This window comes from Heliangelus exortis, chromosome 13, assembly GCF_036169615.1.
Source record: "Heliangelus exortis chromosome 13, bHelExo1.hap1, whole genome shotgun sequence".
NCBI classification, from domain to species: domain Eukaryota; kingdom Metazoa; phylum Chordata; class Aves; order Apodiformes; family Trochilidae; genus Heliangelus; species Heliangelus exortis.
This window is the reverse complement of record NC_092434.1, coordinates 7,941,242-7,962,428: the sequence shown is the minus strand read 5'-3', so window position 1 is coordinate 7,962,428 and position 21,187 is coordinate 7,941,242. Positions and strand designations below refer to the sequence as shown.

The 21,187-nt window shown below is 43.0% G+C and overlaps 1 protein-coding gene across 2 annotated transcripts in view; it reads right to left on the bottom strand.

Annotated features, from left to right (window-relative positions):
* WTIP (WT1 interacting protein) overlaps positions 1-21,187 on the bottom strand; it is a 79,567-nt gene that overhangs the window by 11,293 nt on the left and 47,087 nt on the right. Inside the window, exons 3-4 of one of the 2 annotated variants that reach the window (XM_071756723.1) lie at positions 11,979-12,046; positions 421-483 (exon numbers count right to left, since the gene is read on the bottom strand). In XM_071756723.1, the coding sequence (XP_071612824.1) occupies positions 421-483; positions 11,979-12,046 (131 nt within the window). The remainder of the gene's footprint in view (positions 1-420; positions 484-11,978; positions 12,047-21,187) is intronic. The other variant, XM_071756724.1, reaches the window with a different exon arrangement.

Sequence of the window (21,187 nt, the reverse complement as noted above, 5' to 3'; positions counted from 1 at the left end):
TCTCAGGACTCTTGATAATGTCCCTCTCCTCTCTAGTCCAGATTCCATCCACTGGACAGAAATCTTGCTATTCTACTGTCTTCCAGAGCACAGCCTCTGTCTTCCTTCACCATACTCTCATAAAAATCTGTGCTGGATTTCCCCCCTTAGAATTAGAATTACCTCTTTTTTTTTTTTTTTAAGTGGCATGTGGCACAACAACAGCCTCCCATAATCTCAGGCAGGAAAGAGGCCCAACCAACTGTACTTAATAGTAATAGAGCATGAAGGTATTTTTGTTTATTTACTGCCTCAGCTCCACAAATTACCTTGACAGGAGTGAAGACACAGGGATAGCCTGACTAGAGAAAAAGCACAATATCTCACCCAAAGTACATGAAAAGCATGCTGCCCCATGGTTAGGAAATGAAGGTCTCTTACCATTTCCATTATGAGATGTCCACAAACAAAGCACTTGTCTGCTGTTTGCTGAAAACCTGAATACTGTTCAAACAACAGAAAAGAAAGGATTATTAGTAGCCATTCCACTAGCTCAGGAACACATTCCAAGCCAATGCTGTGCTATTTTCCAGCCTGTGCTGTGTATGACAGTGAGCTCTACAACAGGTCTAGGAGACACTGACTCAGCAGCCTTCACTCTGCTCTTCCAGCATGCTCAGATACCAGCTTGACCTTCTGATCCACTGCCAACACTGACATTTTCCATGTAACAGTATTATTTTAAGATTGATTTTTATTTTTTAAGCCTATTTGGCGAGTTCATGTATAGTATAATGGAATTATCTTGAATTCACTCGTTTGGTTGTTGTCGTTGCGAACAAATATAAAGTAAGACTTACCTCCTGATTTCTGCTCACATCAGTAACAGATGCTTACTGACCTCAAAATTTCAACCTACCTTTTCCTCAGTGCTTTACACAAGCTAAAAGAATGAAGAGAGGCCCAAGGAGGATTTAGCTGCCTTGTGGATACCAAGCTTTTTAACCAGGGAGGAATCTAACAATCCAGTTTGTTGAAGAGTGGGCTCCCTGCACAATATGAGTTACAATAAGGTACCTCAAAAAGATGACACAAACCCCAACTCTCAGCCCATGCTCCAGCCTGCGATGGGAAGTGGGAAGGATGGGCGGGCCTGGCAGAAGAGCACTCTCAGGTTTGGTGCGTGGAGCATGACACTGGGGAATTACTTTGCCCACTTGGGACCAAAGCTCGGGGTGTTTTTGACCTTAGCTTTGTACTGCCCTCCACAAAGCAAATCCTGTTTCAGATGCCAAAGTCTGTCTTTAGCCCTGTAGCTAGACATACACAAAAAATTATCATGGTTATCAGTCTAGACAACTCACCTATCAAACAACTACCCTACAGGCAAAAAGCATTTCATAGAATTCGCCTGAAGAACTCTAACCACATAATTTTGAAACTGGTATTTGCAGTGGCTGAACTTTACCCTCACCCACTGCAGTCCCATATAAATGAAGTGCTGTGTGTGCACTCATTCTGCTAGAGGGTGTCCAGTTATTTGTATGGTATTGCACAGTGATGCTTATTTCAGCAATTAAGGTCATAGCAAAGCTCACCTGAAATGTATTTCAGTTGCAGAAGATAAGACAGGCAATGGGGAGGATGACTGTAAACCAGACTCTTCTCCCAGAACACAGGTTAATTGGCTCAGGCACCTAATGCACCCTCAGAGCCTCAGCCCAACAGAGCTTATGGCTTGCTCCATTCCTCCCTTCATTTAGTGGGGATTAAGCATCCTGCACTTCAAAAGCCAGTGGTTCCCAGCCTAGAGCTCCTTATTATTGGTGTGAGGGGCTGACGTTATTTCAGATCAATAGGTTGGAGACAAAATTATTGTTGCTATGCAGCAAAGTGATTATGAAGGAAAAGTTCTCCCAGACACTTTCATGGGCTGAAAAAGTGAGTAAATGATGCTATGGCAGCTGTCACAGCTCCAGATACACTACACACTAAGGAACACAATTCATGCAGTCTTAAGAAACTTTGAAACTTCATCAAAAGAGACCAGGGTGTTGAGGAACAAATCCAGAAGCAGGTAGTCCTAGCAGGCTATTTCTGCAAGATATTGTTTGTTTGCTTTTTTTCTTCTTACTGATGCAGAAAAAAAGTCTCACTGCTTGTGATGCTTCCTGGCTGCACTGTATCCGAGTAACCCCTGGCTTGACTGTTTCCTAAGGTTGTGAACTCAGGGGTGACCGTGAGCAGGTGGGTAGCTCCTGGTGGTACAGACAGAGGAGGATTAACAATAGTAGCAACCCAGCTAATTCTAAAATCCCACTGGAATGAATTTACCAGTACCATCTGGCTGTCATTTGATAAGGAATGCAAAAAAGCACCTACCCAGCTATTGATTAAGAGCAAACATTACTCCCCAGGAACAGAATGGCATAGTGGTCAAATTAATGTCATTTATTGCTAACTAGATTGTCATACATTACACTGTCAGAAAGAAAGGTTTTGCTGACATAAAATCACTCTTCATATGACTAACCCTAATAAATTAAAACCATGACTTGTTTTTAACAAGAGAATTGTTATTTGTCAAATACATCCAGAGCTGTATTACCCAACTGAGACGACTTTGCCAAATGGCAGTAAGTCTGATAGCAGGAATAAACTATTACACAGGCCCAGGGAGCTTGTCCTTTACTACTGTACTCTTTTCTGATCACAGGATTGATCCCAGACAAACTGGAGATCTGATTGACTGAGATCAGGGCTTTGGAGTCGGCTTGTGCATTGTATCTATTTGGACTGGAAAAGGATAGCAGTCTCAGATCCCAGCAGCACAGACACTGCTGTTTAAAGGTAAGCAACAGATTATTTTCTTTATATTTTTTTGTTTGTTCTTAACTTGCAGAGTTCAAACCAGGCTGTTATAAGTTTTTAAATTTAGGAACAGAGCTCGCAAATGAAGTCTTAAAACACTAATAAAATTGACAACCTCTGTCTTCGAAGCACTTGATTATTAACTTTCACAAATCTTGTGGGTACAATGAGAGAGAAGTTGTGACTTGCTCCAGACAAGGCAGAATGGCCTCTTTATTATCTCTCAGCACACCTAAGAGCATCCATGATGGTGAGTTCCTAGCATGGCTGGGTGAAAGAAACACTGGTTCCCCAGAGTTATGAACTAGGTAACTGCAAGAGATTTTGCTCTACAGGCTTGTGTTTTCTTTCATTAGTAACGTAGCTGGAGGGAGAAAGAGCTTTTCACACACCAACCCACCCTCTCTATCTGGAGACGTGAAATAGAGGTGAAACAGTGAAGTAATGACAGGCAAGGCTCTAGTGGAGGAGCCAAATCAGAGCTATGCTTCCTATATACATGATATTTTATACATACAATTTCTTTTAGCACACAAACAATACTGGGCTCAATTTTGCCTTACTCCATAAGCATATCCTATGTACCAGTTTGGTGTTTTGTTTTTTAAATAATATTTTGATGGCAGACCAGTAAGATGATGTGAACACAGACCAATACATTGAGAAGTCTACAGACACTCTTGTACCCAGGAAAAATACGAAGCCTAATTTTGAACTTTCCTAAATGTTAATTATGCTCATTAAACATATATAAAAACTTTGAAAGAAGTTATAAAAGGAATAGCTCTGAAAATCAAAGCTGAAAATGAAGTGTTACTCTTTACTGTTGCTTCCAGGGCTTAGAAATAAGATGCTAGCTACCAGGATGCAAAGAAAATAGCTGCATTTTGAAGAGCTGGTGTATTATTTTTCCCGATTTCTTAGTTTGGTCCCAACTGTTTTCTCCCATATTTACCTTGTCCTTAACTTCTCCCAGGATAATAAAATCTCAGTTTATGTGCATGAATCAAGACTTTGTAGTCAAGCTCCTCAATAATACTTAGATAAAATAAGACTGGGGAAACTAAATAAGCCTTGAGAAGTATGTTAATAATGTTAGAACAGAAGAGTAAAAATTAAAGTAGAAGACTTGGCTGGCTGAGCTTTTGTTTGCTGTCCACTATACTTTGATTATCAAATGGGAAAAATAAATCTCTAATGATTCTGTCCAAGAGTCTTTGTTTAAAGGTAAGAGGAAAACAAGTCCCCTTCTGTCCTGAATATTTAGGGCTCCTAGTGTTCTCCTGTGATAATCTTGGGGTTTATAACTCTTCTGTCTAATGTGCAATATATCTAAAAGAAATTAACAATGAATTTTGAGCATATAATGAACGGTTATGCATGGAGGATAACCCCACCAATTACAAGAAAAAATTTCTCCAGTCTGCCCTCAGTCCCATATCCAGTCTTAGTTGTCTACACAGGGTCTTTTAAAATTTGATGTTCTCAACAAGATTTTCAAAAGCAAAAACATTCAGAAAATAACATGCCTGAAAAACGTGTCAGGACCCAAAGTTTCTACCTTAGGCAATGCCAGACCTTTGACAAGATGTGACTGCTTCTCCTTCACACGCCCACTGTGCCCAAGGAGAGGCTGATGCACTTCCCTGCTGCCACACACTCAACAAAACCAAACCTTCCCCCTGGAAACAGACTCTGGAATCTCATTCAGTCCCATTTTCTTCCATGATGGGGATGTTCAAAGCCTGCTAAAGGTTTGTGCAAACAGAGTGGGTTACATTTCAATAGGTGTGGCAGTTGCTGCCCTGGTAATGATATGAAGCCATAAAAACTACAATTCAGTGGTACAGCCCTGCAAAGTTGCCCAATGTGACTGCTCAGCCTCGACTTGAGATTCATATTCTTTTATGCTTTAAGGGCTTTTGAGAGGGATGATCAGGAGTTTTTGCCAAAGTGCTTCAGGCATTTAATTCTGAAAACTAATTTCTGAATTGGGTGCTATGCTAATAATGTATTCCAACCCCAGGCTGCCTGTAATCCCTCACAGACTCTCTTCTCCTTGCTTTCCCATTAGCAGAGCATCTGTCTTCTTGCTGCTTTATTGTTTGCTCTCTGCATGGGACTTTTAGTACATGGGGCACAACAATGCAAGAAATTCATGGGATCACATTAAGAGAGAGAGAGAATATCAAATTTGGTTTCATGCAGATGGGGGTTTTGTTGTTGTTGGTTTTTTACACACATATTTAAATGCAGTGATTAAACTGAACTGAACAAAATGGGGCCTTCTCAGGCTCAAAGATAGGGGAGCCTCATGGCAGGTGGCAGAGATTAAACTGAAGGAAAGTATTCCAGAACTTTACACTTCACCTCACTGAAACCCTTTCCTATATCCTGTTGCTTCAGCCTGTCTTGCTGTCAGTGAGGAAACTCTACAGCAGCACCTTACCATTTCACTTCATTTCCACTTTGGTATGTCTGAAGGACCTGGATAGGGCAATGAGGGACTTCATGTTATGCACAGAGGTAACTGTTGGACTCACCATGCACAAAACTGCCAAAAAGCTGGAATTCAAGTGGTAACTAACTTTGCCTTACGAGTCAGACATTTTATAGTCTCTAAAAAGGGAACAGCCATCTACGTCCTAGAGAGCCTACAGAGACCCATGTGTGAGCACTCACAAAGGCAACTTTCAAGTCTGATTAAGAGCCAGTAATGGTTTTCTTAACTAGATCCTCCTTAAACAAACTCCTTTGGAAGCTTTACAGTGACAACCATCGTGAAAAGAGCCTGAAGCAACTTGAACACTGCATCATATCATACACCCAAAAACTATTAACTTGACTCACATTGTGCAGCACTTCATACTGCTCAGCACTATAGTCTTGCTTTGGGTTATTTACTGTCACTACTACCATATATTATGTACACTGCAAAAGAAACTGTCTACACTAGAACATACCTTCCTGGAAAAAAAAAAATCTGGATTTTATTCAAAACAGTTGTTGAAAGATTTCAACTCAAAACATAACAGCAATTAATACCAACATTCACTGCAGAAGTGGAAACACATCACTTTCTCACATGTTTTTTTCCTAACTCTCCCACAGAAAAAAAATTAATGCTATGTGCTTACAAGTGTTTGGCAGGAGTTACACATAATTACAAAGAGCTCTAGTTCTTTTAAGTGTTTTTCAGTTATAGCAATTTACTTTTCAGTGTAATATAAAGAAAAATGGGGAAATCTGAATTCTTGGATCAAGAGAAAATAAAGAGGACAATCTGGCATGAGACCAACTGGACTTTGTAGCTTGCTCTTCAAACCATTCTACTAGAAAATGTGAAGTATGGGATAGTTGCAAAGCTAGTCCAATAGTGATGCATCTCAGAAAAAAACCCACCTTTTTCTTTCCTTGTTGGTTTTGTCATGGCACAGAGAGTGATTCCTGTGTCCCATTTAACAATCCATAACCCTGTTGAGGAAATTCTGAGCTTCCTTTTACTCAATATAGATCTTACTTGTTCAACATTGCATTACATTATGCTTATATACATTATAACCCAGGTATTGCCTGTGTATTGCTTTTACAAACTTTAGAGATTATTCTGGATTCCAATTGGTCTCCTATTTCAAAGCACCAATTTGCTTCAGCTAGCAGGCCAGCAGTTTGCCATGCCATGCAGTGTTTGCAGCATTCAATAGCTTTAAAAATTTGTCCTTTGTGATTAATACCTTGGAGAAAATCCAGACCCCCCCTGAAATCAATGGGACTTCTGCCACCAGCTGCGATGGACTTTTAACTTCTTGATACAGGATAGAGCACTACAGGATTGTGCTGCAATGGGAGATGAACGAACCCAAACTGCCAGCTCTACACACTCTTCATGATGATTCACATTCAAGTCTGAAGAGGCCACTCAATGTTTTACTGTCCATCAATATTTTGAAATTTGCATCTTAAACCCTTCTCTAGGTTTGATGCAACACTGCAATTCAGAGTACCCTAATTAATCATCATTACTGTCAAATTTGTTTATAGAATAAACCCAGGATCTACACTACAAACTCTGGAAAAACTAAGGAAGGCAAATATTCACATTTTTTTGACAGTGAAAGGCTGGAAAGAGACACACACAAGTAACAACATGAACTGCACTCCCTCACGTGCCCATTACAGTAACAGAATATAATCTGTTCGCCTTTGTTTCTGGTGACAATATTTGGGAGCACAGCAATGCTCTGCATTCACGATGCCTCTGGAACTTGAAAATACCTCCTGCCCCAGCCTAGAGCTGTCAGTGGCTTTAAAATACTCAGTGACTTCCTTACACTTCTGCACATCAAGAATACTGCAGCAAAAGCTTCTGTTAAAAATACCAATAAACACCCATGCCTGTCTATTCTCTGACTGGAGTCTCCTTAATACAACATCATCACAGTTACCTGGAATGCCATTTGCTCTGTGATTCCCTTTAGACATGAAATGGACACAAGCTGCAGCTTTAATCAGTCTGCTTTTTTTTCTGAGAGACTCACTTAGCAGCAACGGGCTCTCTGACTAATGCACTGGTTCCAGTGCTCACCTCCCAAGGGGATCTCCAAACATCTATACTCACTGAGATGGAAAAATCAAACCTCTGACTCCAGCTGACACCAGCTTCCATTACACTAAATAAAAATGATCTTCCTAGGGCCCCAGCAAGTGGGCCGGGCTGTTTTCCACCCTCTGGGCTGGGAAGGGCAGAAAGGGGACACCCAAGGGCCTCCTGGAGGCTTGCTCTTTATGGCTGACATGTGCAAAATGAAGTTTTAGAGACTTTCTCTTTGAGGATTTATGGGCAAAGTGACAGATCTTCCTCCAGTCTTACTCACTGAAATGGATGAACAGCTTTAGATAAAACTTTCAACAACTGACAGCTAAGTTAGCCAGAGGCAAAAGCCTAGTGTGAAAAAGTTCAGCCTAAATGACAAAATTTGGCAAAGTTATAAGCCAGTGAAAGAGATAATCTTAAAAGAAAAAGTTTTGGATGACCTTAATTCTATGCACTGAAGCTTGTGGTGTCTGTAACAGGTTATTTCCAGAGCATCTGAGTATCTTCCAGTAGTGCATTAAGGAATGTACCTAACATCTGTCATGAGGTTCATTTTCACTCTCATCTCCTCCCTGGAGGGAAATTTTCTCATTTCTTAACCTCTATTGGACCCCCACTCAATAATGTTTGTTACCTTAAGAGAAAAGGGAAAAGCCTATCAAAAAGAAAAGAAAAAAGAAAAAAAGAAAGAAAGAAAAAGGATAGAGATAATACATCTAAGATTCAGGCTGCTCTGGTGACATTTTTAAAGTCTTTTTTGCCAAGAAAAACAGTAATTTCTTTTAAACCTCTTTACATGATATTTAAGCACTGAAAAGGAAAGACAAATTAAAATTATTGAGCTATTTTTCCTTCACCCATGATTATTCAGCCATTTATCAACAAAATGGAACAGGAACATCTGACTGGAATTATTTATTATACAGTAAGGCATTTATGTTTTGTTCACTTCATCAAGAACAGTGTCCCTGTTATCGTGAGTTAGCCATCTGTGTCCTAGGAGCTTTCAGGGAAGGATTAAACTGTCATTTGTTTTATTTCCTTTCATGAAATAACTATCTTAGCAGGGCTGAGGAAAGACCTGGATACTGCTGGACTTGCTACCTTATGGTGGCATGAAAAAAAGTAACTGGATCCTCTCTGGGGCTGAAGCAAAGCAAGGAGAAGTTTGAGGTCTTGGTTTTGTTCTTTCACTCCTTACAATCTAACATACCAATGACTGCTGAAGTGCTCCTAGTGGAAATGGTAGAGATTAGGCAATCTCTACACAGTGCTTAGGCTGAAGTGGAATTATCTATGTATTTTTCTTTTTAAATCAGATTCATTCATTACATTTAGCCAATATGGCTTGGGTTTAGGCACTGAGAGAATCTGCAGCTAATCAGGGCTGGAAGCAGGAGGCTGAGAAAAAATAAACAAAGAAGAAAGAAGTATGCCACGTCCTTCAGGTAGCAAGGTACCACCCCTCCTCCATCAATTCACAGCCCCCACAGAAGGCTGGCACCATCCTCAAGACAACAACTGCAGCATGTGGCATCATTTCCCCATCTACAACTCTGCAAGTGAGTCTAAAAACTTCCAGTCCTCCTTCCCTGGAAAGAATGAGCAAAATAAACTGCCTGATTCAGAAAAAGATAATCTGTGCCCGCTGTAAGAACAAACATGTGGGAAAACTATTTACTAGAAGAATGTACCTTGTGGCTATTGCCAAAGGTTACGATGGGTGTTTCTGTGCTTTGGATAGCTTTATGGCTGCACAGTGGAAATTGCTCATAATGAATGATACCATCTACATTTCTCCAACACCTTTCATCCAGTAATCAAAAGCACTTTTCAAAGAAAAGAGTGTTGAAATGCTTGATGCTAGCAGCTCCTCATGTCACACTTACACAGAGTTGGTTTTTTGAAGGAACTTGGTAACCAAAGCTCTCTGGTACTCACTATCAGTGACAACTGAGCTCTCTTAAAAAATGATCCACCCAGCATTTTGCCACTGAAGTGCAACTGTCCCTGGGGTGGAAGAGAGACACCCTGGAATACCTGCCACCAGTGCTGTGCTGAACTTCAAAAAAGATAACTTAGTGAAGGAGGGCAAAGCCCTGCTCCTGCAACAGTGCCAAACATTTATAAGGATCAGGCAATGGCATTCCTCAAGGTCCCAGCCTCAAGGACTGTACAGAATACTGCAGTGAGTATTCATATATATCACCTTTGATAGAAACAGCTGATCTGTCTTGAGCGTGTGGGAGTTAAAGAACCAGGTAGCACATGTGAGCCATCAATTACAGCTCTGGAGACTGCCCAGAATAAGCCATTCCAACACAGAAAAGCAGCAGCACTGCAGGAAAACAAAAATATTGACATCTACAGGACGCTCAACATTTCTAACAGTTACAGTAAGGAGAAACCCATAAATGTAATATCCATTCTTCCCTAAAATTTCCTAAATTGACTGGGCAAGAATCAGTTCAGCTTTTCTGTCCATTATTGTTCATGTGCTATTTCCTGCAGTCCCAAAATGGGACTTGCTGCAATCCCTGTGTCTTGCCTGGACTGTCCTGCAGAATATCCCCAGTATGATGACAGGGATGAAGCACCTGTAGCAAATTACACAGAGGGATGCACAGAGGGAGCAGTGGGGGTGGACAGAGCTCTGCCAGAATTAACAAACCTCAGCCCTGTCCTGTGCTGCCTGTTGGGGGTGGGAAGGGAACAGGGTCTCCTCCAGACAGCAGGGAGGTTTCAGCCCCCTAACACCCCTTCTCCCCATGTGCATTGTGTTTGCAAGTCAGCTGCTTCCCCTCAGCACACCTGCTGGGAAGGCAAGTGAGAGGCTCATTCAGACCACTGCTGCTTTGGTGGGACTATGAGAAATGAAACACTGACACCCCTCATCTCAGGAGAGATCATCCTGCTGTTTCAAGCCTAACCATGTACACACAGCCCCTCCCATACAGTTATGACATGGATTTCACAGATGTCCCAGCACAGTACCTCCTACCCAAATTTCCTGTTCCTCAAATGTCCCAGTAGTTCCCTAACTTGCAGAAAATTTATTCCTATGAGGTCCTTAACCTCAGTTTTCCTTGGAAAATCACTGCAAGTATCTCCCTTCAGAAGCTTACAACAGAACACATCTAAGAAATGAAGAGGTTTCCCCCCAACCCTTGAAAACAGAATGTTCTAGAGTTTTAGATTGAAAATTCTCTTATTTAGGATGACATTATGAGCTAATAACACCAATCATGTAATTAAGTCTGGATGAAAGGTTTTTGATCAGGGGGAAAGTTACATTCCAACACAATTAAAAAAACCTCAAAGGTTTAAGCCCCTCCATCTCACACTCCACCTCTTCTACACCTCTGCCTTTGCTCTTCTGCAGAAACATAGGCTAAAAAGGACGGAAAAAACCAAGGGAGAAACCCCAATTTTCTCTCAGAAATGTAAGCAAAACAGTGGTACATTTAAATTATAGAAAAAAAACTTATTTTCTGCACAAAATTCAATTTGCTCTTTTCAACAGTCTCCAGCTGTGGTAGGCTGAGAGCAAAGGTGTAAGACAAATATGGCTCACATTTAAGAAATTACCATGATTTTTATGGACTGAGTTGGCAAGAAATGCATTTGCGCACTTTGAGCTGCCAGCAACGTTTCTGTTGGGGGATACACTTTGAATAGGGCCATATATTCATTACAAATGGAAAGTCATTCTGGAAGACCCAACCTTCTAAATGAATGGTATTTCAATAAATAAATTAAGGTGGTATAAATTCAACATACTGATTCTCAAATTCATCATCCTCTAAGCTAAAATATATCACTCCTCTCTAGCTTCAATTCCCAGCTATGCTGTCCTCTTCATCTTAATTATAAATGGTCTGCCACTTATCAAATAATTCTCTGTGTACTATACAACCCTCACTCTTAATTGCATAAATATTTTATTTTTGGAAGAACACAGCTCAGCAACAAGTTTCAGTTTTCTTTTCATTACTCAGTCTCCATTAAAGTAAAGCATTTATAAAAGCTCTGGACACATGGAGAGAAAATTAGTTGCTCCTCCGTGGCTAACAGTTTTTAGCTAATCACAATGCAGCCCCACATCACCCTGAGCACAGCACTGATTAAAACAGTGCCTGCAACAAAGCAACATTGTACACAGCCATGACGTGCTCCAGTCAAAAACGTCTCCCCTCTTGCTATGATTGGTATTCCCCAGATGTTTGACTTTGAGCTCTAGCTTGGCAGGCGAGGCTTTGTGGCTGCAATTCAAGTCCCAGGCTTGAGCAGCTCCAGTGTTTATTCTCATAATTTACACTTTGTGATGGCTTACGGACAGTTCTGTACTTGGTTTCATAGCCACCACTTCAAACCAAGGGCCTGATCCTGTCTTTATGAAGTTAGTAGTAAATGCTTCTCAATTCCAGCACTGGCAGGGGGGGCCAGATGACTAAACCATCTCTCAAAGCCAATAAGCCAATACAAAAGAACAATTTGGTTTAAAAACAATTAGAATTCCTGAAATCTTACTTACTAGGAAGTCTTCTTCACAGTACACCTTGCCATTGACATTGTAGAATGCTTTTCCTCGTAGTCTTCTCCCTGTTAAAAGATGGTACCATCAGAATTTTGTGCTCTGTCCCCAAACTTGGTTGTTGAGGACACAAAGTGAAAAGCAGACCCTGCTGTGCCTGATCTGCATGGCCAGTTCCTGGCCTTCTCCTCCCTGGTCCATCCAGCTATGTGGATGAGAGATAGGCTCCTGGCTCCATCCTGCCTTAACAAATTCCTTATCAACTAAACATTACCTCTAGGTGCAGGTTATGGAACCCAGCTAATACCAGTTCCTGAAAATTTTGAAATATAAACCCAAAAATCATTATTCTGGGGGGAAAAGGGCATTTGTAAATTGAGACTATTTTCTTGGCAGGTGAAATCACAGCAAGCATACATCTACTGCAATCAACATCAATGACATGTTTCTCTCCACAGGACCAAACCAAGGGGTACTACATATGCATGTTCCTGTAGCCTTAAAAAAGATGAATATATTAATCAATGCCACAGCACCTACACTCACAGCTCCCTGCAATACCAGAGCAGCTTGAGGCACAAGTGACAGAAAGAGTGGCAGAAAAAGTCAAACCAAAACCAAGAGATCTCATTTTCAAGTTTGAACATTTGCCATTTCCTTAGCACTCGCAGTACCCTGCTGACAAAGCCTGTGATCAGCCTTAACTGATGTCTCCCTCTATAGCAGAAATGCAGAAGAAACTCTCATAGAGTCCCAACAAAAGATTAAACACAGGAATTCATAAACCACCAACCCCAATGAGTTTTTAGATATAGCAGCTCAGATCTGTCTTACACCAGAGCTGCTTCTATGGAAAGCAATGCCATTTATCAGCGTAAAACCAGAGAGGGAGGAGAGAAAACACACTCATCCTGACTCACCTGACTTCCAACTCTGTGCCAGGGTCCCACTGGCCAAAGCTCCCAAACATCTGGGTGCTCTCAGGAGCCACTGGCAGCCTTGGCAAGCAGGTGGCACGGTGCCTACCATGGGCTGTGTGCTGGCTGCCCTTAGGTAGAGAAAGAGGGCAAAAGGCTCTCTTTTATCAGGTCAACAGATCACCCCTCTCTGGTCACTGCTGGAGCTTTTACACCACATGATGAGCCTGGACACCTCCTCCCAAGGCAGTAGCAGTTCCACCATAAATGCCACCAATCTTTACAGAGGGCTTAACTGGGGGCTGGCGAGCTGAGCCAGCTGGCCAAGCACAGAGGAGGCAGGAGTGCTCTCCACGGTTACCATAAACACCATTGAGGAAAATATGATTAATTTTCAGTGCTTGAAAGTGCTTTTTACACGTTGCCACTGTGAGCTGATCCTGGGAAACAGTGTGTGGCACAAAGAAGTTGGGATCTGGGCTGATGCTTTTGGGAAATCACATGCAGCATGTGGTTGTCTGGCGGTTTTACTGTCGTGGCCGAGGGAAATGCTTCTTTTGTGTGCACATTCTTGGGCTGTCGATCTCAGGGGCTGCTGTCTCCATACTGCTGGTAGGTGGAGTCAGCTCTTGTTTGTCTTTCTAGCTGCCTGGTAGCTCTGGTAGGGACCAAGAGCCTGGTGGTGTAGGCAATGCACTGATACTGTACCATCTCCTCCAAAACCCTCAGGAAAAACTGGTCCATCCCACACATCACCAAAGCAAGGCATAGGGGCTGGGACAAGCAATCAGGGGGTCACAGGGCCTCCCTCGACTGATGCAGGAGTAACCACCTGCATCAGATCTTCCCTCCTGCCTGCTCATGCTGGTTTTAAACCTCTCTAGTGAAAAGACAAAGGCAAATGGAGGGAAGGGAAAAAAAGGACAGGGGCCAGAATGGCTTTTAAAAGGGTGTGTTGGGTCTGCCAGACCAGCCTTAATACACAATTCATCTTCAGATAGTGGAAACAAAGAGGCTGCACCCAAGACAGGGGCTTGCCTTGGACATGCTGATGCAGCACTTCCACCTTGAGCACTCTCACTGCTGATGCAAAGCCAGGGCATTTGTTTCAGGTGGAGAAACGCTGGGCATCACCCTCACCACACACCCATTATGGTTAGAAGCAGCAGAGGTAATTAGGGACAAATCCTGAACTCCACTGCTGGAAGGAATTCTGCAGGAAAGGAATGCCCTCATTCAGGGAGGTTTCAGCATCTCCTGAGGCACTGCAGAAGGTGCACGAGAACCCATACATCCCACTTTGTAACCCAGGGTGCAGAGCCTGGTAGTGCTCACTTTGACAGAAACACTTCAAAGTCTGCTCCTTTTGTTTCCTTAGCACAGCATCTCTGGCAGAAGGCAATGGGATTGTAGCTTTTCTGGATCGGGATGGAGTGGGAAGCCAACAAGCAACCAAGGCAAATCCAACGTTTGGGACTGGCTCTCAAAGACGTTATCAGATGTATTTGGCAGCTGATTGCCCCACAACATAAAACAACCTCACCTTACCCCAGTGTAGCAAATCTGTGAGCCTCCACCTCAGCCACTGCACAAGTTCTGAGCCCTTGCTCCAACCCTCTCCAAGTCCCCCCAACCTGCCAAACACAGCTGCCAAGGTACAAACATCTGTTTCACACAGCACTTGCAGAGCAGTATCTTTCAAAACTGAGGAGGAACACCATTTTCCACCCGAAAAAAACTAGCCACCTCTTAGGGAATCAACTTGCCTGAACTCATAAAGCAGGCAAGCAGCATGCTCACATGATAATTACTACTCTTTGCAATAATTAATAACCTTAGAGGCCTTTTACCTTAGAGGAATTTCATTCAGGGATTGTACAATAATTATGTCATAAACAAGAAACAGCAAGTTACTACACAAACAACCATGACTGCACTATATTGGCTTCTACATACTGCATTCTAGAAATAAAAGCAAAAATGTACATGGTCAAACACCAAACTCTACAGAAAGTTCCTGGGCACCATGTGTAAACTCCAACAAAAGGAACACGCTGGCAGCTGCAGCCAGGAGGGAGCCAAAGCCCAGGGAGATGCAGTGTTGGCACTTCTCCCTCTCTGGGTTAGGGTACCTGCCCCAGCCCCCATGTACTGGACAAGGTGGTTTCAAGGTGGTTTCACCATTCATGGTCTGGAGTAACTTAGGACCCTACACAGCCCCAGCCCATTCTGTGTAGCTGTAACCTATTACTGTCAGTCAGTCAGAGATTGTAAGTTTTAAAAAAACAACCCTAACATTGCTTTAGCCAGCTGAGTCAAATGGCTGGCCAGCTGGACCAGGTAGCATCATCCTGCCCACTGGTACACAGAACCTCTGCTTGACTTCCCATTGAATGACTGAGTCTATCCAAGCCTGGGTCACTATTTGCTTTCATAATATTGAAACAAAAAAGTCAAATAGTTTCTGACAAAACTTGATGCAACTTGCCGACAGCTCGTTATAATAATAATGAGCACTTATAATGAGCTGCCTCGCACAGAGTTCACAAGCACAGGGTTTCACAAACACTTTGTTTCTTTCCTCCTTCTGCTGGATACCCACCTTGGCACGGCTGCCCCGCCAGACCAGTTTTCAACAGCAGGGAGGAAGAGGCTGTTTCACACCCAACCAGAAGAGCAGCAGGTCAGCCAGGACAGTGTGGAGGGACCACGGGACAGGGCAGAAGCCACCCAGCCTACTATAGGGAAGCCCCTTTTCCCTGAACGCTCTTAAGAGCCTTGGTTTACTGTAAAAAGCAAAGCTTATGCTCTCACAGCAACAGCAAATGCTCGCTGCTAAGAACTTTTCCATTACTTGGCTGACACCTACACATTTGAGGGATGCTGAGCATCAGGATAAGGGAGTACCACCACCCCAGAGACCTCACAAATGCTGCAGCAAAGATCACAAAGTTTCACACAGATAATTTGTATGTTAATAAAATGCAAGATGAAATTACTGTCCCAAGGAACGATCCCAACTGGCATATGCAAACAAAAGGACAAACATCCAAAAGAAAGCAGGCTTCTGGAACTTCTAAAAATATACATAAAATCAGAATCATCTCTAGGTTCTTAACATCAGTTTTCACATTTAACCAATTGATGAGTCTGGTATTTAAATGTATCTAGCAATTACTTCCTGCACAGTTTTTTCCTCCCTATGTGTTGCAAATAAAAGGAAGGAATGGGAAAGCTGTTGGCTTTAACAAAGGATTCAGCTTGCAGAAGAGAAAATAACCCACGGTTCACATAGGCTGTCTACAACTTTTCTCTCTGGTCTCCACAACACTTTGCTGGGTGAAAACACACCAGCCAGAAAGCCAAGAGGAGGTAAAACTTTTTTTCCAGCACTGCTTCAAAAGCTGTCCCAGGCCCTCGTAGAACAAAATGTGAATCAGACTGCATTTTATGGTTTGAAGGAGGTGCTCTGGAAGAGTGCTGAAAGCGTTTTGTCCCCTCCCCACTAGTCCCGAAAGCATCTTCAAAGCCCTCCCTGCTGCTGGCAGTGGGGTGTTTGCCCATAGGGAGGTGAGTTTATCAAGTTGCAGCCTTCAGTGGTGCATCTCCAGCCTCACGTGGGATGATGCAACCGCGTCGGGGGCCAACCCCCCCCCTCCTTTGTAAGACAAGAGATAGCCACGTCTCACTGTCAGCGTGGTTATTAGCCCTAATTACTGTCTGCAGCATGCTTTGAAGTTGAAAAGTGCCAAGCATTATTATAATATTTTAAGTACTTTGATGATTAAAAACATGCAACCGTTGGGTAATAATTGTGATTTACTAGCACTGTAGTGTAAGCAAGTTCATGTGAGAAGCCTGCATTGTCTCAGTGCCTGACGCTACTTAAAAACAAGCAGCTCCCCTCTGACATAATGGGAATGCTGCAGCCCCAGCCTCGCCTCCCAGATAAAGCCTTGCACGCCCCTGAGACTACCGGCACGCTGAGAGAAGTACAGCCCAGCAGCTCCTCACCATCATCCCTCTCGTGATATACGTGCCTCTTCTTGTAACTTCATGCAGGAAAGTTTCAGTGTTAGAGGGAACAAAGTGGGAGATGACTAACAATGTCCTTGTTACTTCTAACATTACAGACGTGTGGAACTCTTAAAAGGACTGTATTTTAGCCAGAAATTGTGATCAAACCCTCCCCATATGGAGTGCAATTGAAAAGTTCTGTTGTAGGTAGTGCTGCTCAACAAATTTGTTAAAGCTGAGCTAATTAAAAGCCTGAACAGCCCAGGCTATTGCCATGGAATATTACTCAAGTACCTGCCCCTCCTGTTAGCTGAGGACATGCCTGGGTAGGTCTGACCACACACGAGCAAAGGCCTCAGCTCTGATGCTGCTTCTGCCATGGGGGCACAGCCCCCCGGGAGCCCCCAGGTTGAGGCTGCAGCAGGACCAGGCAGGATGCTGCTGCTCCTCATGGGAAGGTGGCAACATCAGCTACTGGCTTGTCTCACAGAACAACACAAATACACAGCATCCTTCTTTAGCAGCTCTTTCTGGAGGAGAGCAAGCTTATCACACTGCTTCTGCCATTGGGATTTCTTCCCCTTACTTCTTACTTTACGAATTGTCAGCTGTAAGGCTGAGCAGGACTCTCGGCACTCTGGAAGCTCTGGTCCATGACTCACATGGCTTTCTGAGCATGGGAGGCTCTTCATGCCTGACTGACTGAAGAACTGTGCATATCTGTTTTAGTTAGCAATGTTGAACATGGATCTAATTGCTAATTAACTGCTTCAGATGCCACCTCTGCAGTGACTGATGGGACACCAGCATCATTACCAGTCCCATGTCAGCATGTGAGGTGAAAGCCTCTCAAAGCTGTCAGACTAAAGTGACATGTAAACATACACACAGGATTAATACACAAGATTTGCTCAAATATTTCCCAGCTACCATAACAGGGAATATTCCCATGCATTGACACAAAGCCCTGTACAAGTGAAACCAGACACAAAGTGGCTTGGGCCGAGCAAATGTATCGGCCACTGTCTCCATCTTCACTCAAAGGAAATGTAACTTTACTGCGTCAGACCTGGTAATTTTGTTTTGCAAAAGCCCCTGGTATGGGTCTGGAGCTTTTCTGATTCAGAGCTGGACTGCAGCAGCCATCCAGGGGCTGCCCATGCTCCTAAATACAGGCAGCACTAAAGGTGCTCTTATACCCCATGTGCCACCCCAGGGCTGTGGTGCTGTCACCACCCAGGCTGCAGCTGGAGCCCAAGTGATCTCCTGTATGTCTTGTGGACATCATCATAACAGCACAGAGCATCACGATGGAAACCACCCTCCAAAGCCTTAAACGAAACTCTGGCACAGACACTGCAGCTTTCCCTGCCATGCAAGGTGTGATCTGCCCTCTGAAGAGCACCTGTGTGCTCTCTGAGTATGATTTCATTGACAGAGAAACTGGGACCAAAGTAACTCAAAAGCTTAAGAGTGACCGAAACACCCAGGACCCAACCTGTTCTCCACAAACCCTCACATTGGAACACGAAATTTCTGAAAAGCGGAAGCTAAACTTCAAGTATCTAGGATGATTTCAGGAGCTGAGCATCAAGAGAAATACCAAATTTTACATGGAATAAATAACTGAAAATATTAAGTAATAATAGCCTACCTCTGCTACCTCCTCTATCCAGTCATCTCAAGAAAAAGTGATTCAGACCTTCACCCAGATCTTTTCCTTTACTTGGCAGAGAAGGTTCACCTGCCCAAGAATTAAAAGATGTGCCAATAGACAGCAAAAGCTTCCAATACTTTTTCTTTGTAACTGTTTCTCCTTTACTCACATATATGAGTCTGGGCCCGCAGCTCACCATCCCTCCCTCTGGCTTATGATTGTCCATCTGCACAGAGATTTTTATTGTTTTTTTTTTTTGCATAGGGTTTCTGTCCCTTCACCCACTTGAGAATGGGAAGCACCAGGGCTGCTTCAGCCCCTGAATAACAGTTAATTAAATTTTTCTCCTCTGTCTCCTCCAGGGGACTCACACAAAGCCACAAAGCTACGTGAGCACAACCTCTTCACGAGGGGGTCCTGCATCCCAGCCACAGCCGCGTCGCGGGTGCCCAGGCAGGGTCTTGGTGGCAGGAGGGGTCTGCAAGGAGGACTGTGCTCCAGCCCCTGGGCTTGGAGAAACTGCCACCCCCCACTGCCACTGCCCCCTCCACCCCCTCACAATGCTCAATTGCTCAGGCTTTGTGAAAGGAGGGGTGAATTTCTTGGGCTTCCAGGGCTTTTAAGATACGGGGGAAAAAAAACCCAACAAACTGAAGGCCAAATTATTTTGAATAGAAGATACTGCGTGTTGGCAGAAGGCACTTTTTGCAGACTCCAGCCATTTGAAATCTGAAACACTAAAAAGTGGCTACTGTGGATGTGCTGTATTCTTCTTTTCAAAGCAATCTGGCACACAATTTTGCTCCCCTGTTTCAGGACCCAATCCTGCATTCCTTTCACGCTCAGACTCCCATTGACTTTAAGGAATGCAGGATTGGATCCTAAATGTGTGCTTTACTCACACAATAGCTCCTCATGGTTACAATCTATTGAGAAAGGCACACTTTAAAAACCATTTGGGATTGCAGGCTCATCCACTAGGCCAGAATGCCTGTAAAGATCTTCTATTATTTCAGGAAAAATGCTCGGTGTGTGTGTTATGCACACACACATTTTCCTGGTTTCAAGCTGCAGGCACAGCTTAGCTTGAGATGCATCAAAATATTTTGAGCACTAGCCTGATAGTTCATAAAGAAACCACGTGTAATTTAAGTTTCTGAAAAAAAGCAAAACTCCAGGGGGAACAACAACAACAACAAAAAAAGCCACCAAAGCAACATATAAGCAGCTGAATCTTTAGGACGTTTTTTCAGAGAACTTTTCAAAAACCCTCTAAAAGACCTGCACAGGCTAAGACAAAACAGAGCCTTGCACTGCTGTTTGTGAGGATGCTGTATATTGAGTTACGAGGCTATTACGATGCAAATCTCAAATGTACAAGCTTTTTACTTGGCCATAAACACAAAACAGTATACATTGTCCTTTCAGAAGAAAAGGTTTGCTGCTAAAATAGCAGAAGCCCTACGTAAATAACCAACATTCTTTCTGCCTGAGGTCACTGACTTGGCCTATTCAATTCCGGGCTAGTCTGGGATTTGACAATCTAAGCAGGGGAGAGGCCCTTTCCTTTTTTTCAAAAGAATGCTGGGATTTTATTTGAAATTTAAACTCTTGCAAACAAAAGGTGGCATCGTATGCTAGAGGCCTATGAAGGTGGAGTACAGGATGTGTATTGTTTTCTCCCTTTACATAGATTCTTTCAGGAAAGTGTATTCAGAGTCTGTGAACAAATTCTAATCAAATATTATTATCAGGTAGGAGATACAGCAAGATATGAAGGAAATCTTATAATAAAACAGGATATACAGTTTTTAAAAATATTGATGCATGGAAAGCATAAATTGTTTCAAATATAAATTATCACTAAAATTTATTTTTATAATCTTAACTGAAAATTCCTCTGTATTTTAAGTTCCTATACTGTTCACATTCGTACACTAAAAAAAGACTTTCAGTGCAAATTTACTGTAGCTACAAAGTCAGTATTCATTCTCATTCTCTATCTCAAACTGATCTGTCCTGGAGAGGCAGATGGCATTTCACTGTTTTCCCTCTCGTTTACCATTGCTGAGCTCTCACTAAAGTACACTCGTATAATACAATTTTCATTCCCATTTCCATTTCTGGGCTGTGACCCAGGCTCTGCACTGCTCTCTGCTCGGTGGGTGCTGCCACCAGACACCTCCCACCTCAGGCGACTCTGCTGAGCTGAATCTGCAGCTGGTGTAAATCGTGACAGCATCACTGAATTCAGCACAATTTATACAAGCTGTAGACCTGCCCCAAGCTACTATCTTTGCCAGAAAAATAGTCTGTCTCTGCTATGCACTCACCAACGTGTGCTACAATCCAGATGAAAACAAGGCAGTTTATCATTTTGACATGTTTGTAGCCCAAGGTAAACCCTAGACTCTCCTCTTCAGTTTACCTTAACCTGCCACGACGTCAAAATGAAAAACTTCATTATCTTCCCTAGGATTCTGCCTCATGTCAGCTATTGCACTGAAGGAGACACCCTCCCAGCCAGAGAGCACGATTCCTTTGCAGCCACCAAAGCCAGCAAGCCCAAGACTGAGTAGAGGGAAGGTGGAGGGTACATTTCTGTCCCACTCTAACTT